This window comes from Malus domestica, chromosome 04 (genome assembly GCF_042453785.1).
Source record: "Malus domestica chromosome 04, GDT2T_hap1".
Taxonomy (NCBI): Eukaryota; Viridiplantae; Streptophyta; class Magnoliopsida; order Rosales; family Rosaceae; genus Malus; species Malus domestica.
The window spans coordinates 947,701-950,993 of record NC_091664.1 but is presented as its reverse complement, the minus strand read 5'-3'; the positions used below and the strand labels follow the sequence as shown (position 1 = coordinate 950,993).

The 3,293-nt window shown below is 43.3% G+C and overlaps 1 protein-coding gene across 1 annotated transcript; it reads left to right on the top strand.

Annotated features, from left to right (window-relative positions):
• The first annotated feature begins 1,917 nt into the window (after positions 1-1,917).
• LOC139195389 (uncharacterized) lies at positions 1,918-3,090 on the top strand. The gene has a single exon (XM_070820915.1). The coding sequence runs from the start codon at positions 1,918-1,920 to the stop codon at positions 3,088-3,090; it is 1,173 nt and encodes a 390-aa protein (XP_070677016.1).
• Positions 3,091-3,293: the final 203 nt, after the last annotated feature.

Genomic DNA, 3,293 nt, shown 5'->3' with positions numbered 1-3,293 from the left:
GTGTTGATTCAATTTCTACAACTTCTGTATTCTGTAATGATGATTTTTCCCTTTGAACAAGCACGATGCATACGTTCCAACTATATATTTGTTTGGGCCCAAAAAATACTGTTTTGGGCCGACTTAGATCTTTTTCGGCCCAGTGTGGGATAGGCCAAGTTTAGATTCATTGTCGGCCCAAAAGTTGTAAACAGGTGTCATTAGAAGATATTCAGCCCATGGGCCGTGTGGTTGAAGTGGGCCATATCCTATCGAAAAGTGGAATGTGGACGAATCCTGTTATGAGAGGGAATCTCGACGGGATCAGGATGCTGAGATTGAACACAGTTTGATAATGAGTGGTGTTCAAAATCCTAGTAGGAATAAGATTGGTCGAGATAAAGTTGGATTATGAGAAGGAGTTATAATCCGGGAGTGAATGGGATTCAATACAGGTTGGCTGCTATAAATAGGGATGGAAGACATTGAAACAAGCCATCTCCAATTCAACACACAACTGCCCTGCGCAAATTCTCTCAACAACCTTGAGATTTTTCTTTTCTCTTTTCGCCGACACACCTTCAGTTTGGATAAACAGCACTATGAAGGCAACCGGTGATATCTTCAGTTGGCATAAACAGCAATGTCACTGTAGAACCAACCGATCTCGCAGCATCTTCAATCAGCATAGACAGAACTGCGTCGAGGGCGACTGGTTATCTATCCAAGTCTCGGTCGAGAAGGATTTCTGAATCCTTGTTGGTCGAGGTCATCTCATCAACCTTCTCGGCGAAGTGAGGTGTTACAATTTATTGGGCTCAGCACATAGCACGCCGAGTTATTTTATGATTGGATACTCTCAAATGGGGTTTAGAGTTCGGCACTTCGATGGCCGAACCATGTTTACTATTAAGACTTATATCCGCTTTGAGTATTTATGCCCTTACACTTTGGTGTCGATTCGATATAAGTTTACTCTGACGAATACCATCACAGTGACCAAATCCGACGACAACGATTTGTGAAATTCGTAAGAATAGTAGCCTTGTCTTCAGGTTTGAGAATCCAGGAGGCCGAGACGTGTTCCTTCTTCGGTCGCAATCGCAAGATGTAGACGTCAGCCGCGCACCCAACACAACATCAACATTTTTTACTCCTTGGCCGAGCTCGGTCGATGAGTTGGCACGCCCCGTATTCAACCCAAAGGACGTAGTTAGCTCATAGATTACTCGGCATGCGCGCCATGTAGGCTTGGTAGTTTTCAGGGTCAACATTTTGGCACGCCCAGTGGGACTCAGTGCTAAAACTACGAAGTTTATGCCAATTGAAACACAATCGGTTAAAAAGAAAACAGCTATAGGAAAATCAACAACCGATTTGCCAATTCAAAACATAGGACAAAATGTACCACATGCGTAGAATCCCCTTAGCACCGTGACACCTGAGTCCACAAGCACGACTCGCCGAGAAAGGGAAGTTAATCTCGGCGGTCAGCTTCGCAGTCTAGAAATCCATAACAAAAACACCTGCGTTCTCAATGAAGGGATAATGAAGGATTGTGATGAGGATGATGGTGAAGGCTTTGATCCACCAACAAGATCGTTTCTTCGAAGACAACTTGATGAACAATCTTGGACGATTGAACAGACATTTAGTTAAGGAATCGATAAATTGCACAACGTAATACACAGGATCAATGAGATACAAACCAAATTGCTCGAAATATTGGTTAGTAAGGTCGGCGACGACAAGTCCTTCGATTTTTCCCAGCACTTGCCACCAAGAAATAATCTGTTACCAATAGTACAGGTCGAGCCAATCTGTTACCAATAGTACAGACCAAGCCAATCCCTGCTCGGCTCAAACCAATTGACTTAGAAAAAAAGAAGAGGATCGAGTAGTAGGTCAGACGAATCCGACCAAGCAACACCCGTTGATATGACCGAGGTCCAGCGGATGATCGATTCGGCCATGAAAAAGGGGCTGAAGTTCCCTAAATTTATCCACCCGTATCCAGCTTATATGGAAACGTTCGAATATCCTAAAGGTTTCAAAATTCCAGATTTTAGCATTTTCGCTGGGGAATCGTCCTTATCCTCGTTAGAACATGTGACTCGTTTCACAGCGCAATGCGGAGATATTAATAGTGACTTTCATAAGCTACGACTATTCAACTTTTCGTTGACCAGCTTCGCATTTGCCTGGTATATCAACCTCCCACTTAATTCTATCCAAAGCTGGGAGGAGTTGGTCGAGAAATTTCACGAGCACTTTTATCGGTCATGGATGGAAATGTCGGTTTCTTCATTAGTAAGGATGGCTCAAGCATCTGATGAGTCACCAATGGATTATCTTACCAGATTTAAATCGGCCAGGAATTGGTGTCAAGTGCCTCTACTCGAAGTCGAATTTGTTAAACTTACTATGAATGGCCTCGACATGGAATACAAAAAGAAATTCTTGGGGGCAAACTTTCGAGATATGTATTCACTAGCTCAGCATGTCGAGCAATATGATTATTTGCTCCGAGAAGAGAAGATCTCGAAATCCCTATCCCGAAGGACGATTTACAAAAACCCCACGATCAGTTATGCATCGACCGAAGGTGAAGGGTTTCAATACATCAGCGTGGATGCGGCTGAGATAGTAATAGATAAACCATACATTTGCAAAGCATTGACCCAAATTAATTCCAAGGAAGCCAAAACTCGCTCGGCCACTGAAGAAATAGCGAAAACATCAAAAGTTTACGCTTTTGATATTACAAAGGCCGAAGCAATTTTTGATCAATTGCTATCAGCAAAGATTATCAGACTTTGGCCAGGGCATAACATTCCCAAAGCCGAAGAGCTTAAAGGAAAGACATATTACAAATATCATAACTCGACAAAGCATGCCACAAACAATTGTGTCATATTTCGTGATGATATCCAGAGTTGGATTGACAAGGGCAAGTTAAAGTTTCCTGAGAAACGCATGACGGTTGATACAGATCTATTCCCTTCGGCAACAATTGGCATGGTAGACGCCCGTTTGCCCAAGAGCAAAGGGAAAGAGAATGTCGAGTTTGCCCCAGTACAACACATTCTAAAGAGAGGTTCCCAGCCTTGACTCAAGATCGACTTATTTTCCAATGCGCCACCTACCGAGCTTTCAGGACCGGCCAAAGTTGAATCCATGTCAGACTCCAGCGAAGGAGAAGACGACGGGCCGATAGTTTTGTGCAGTAATTGTAAGGTACAAGTTATTTTAACCGACCCCAAGGAGAAACTACCTCAAACACAGACGCCGACATCACGACAACAATCGGAGAT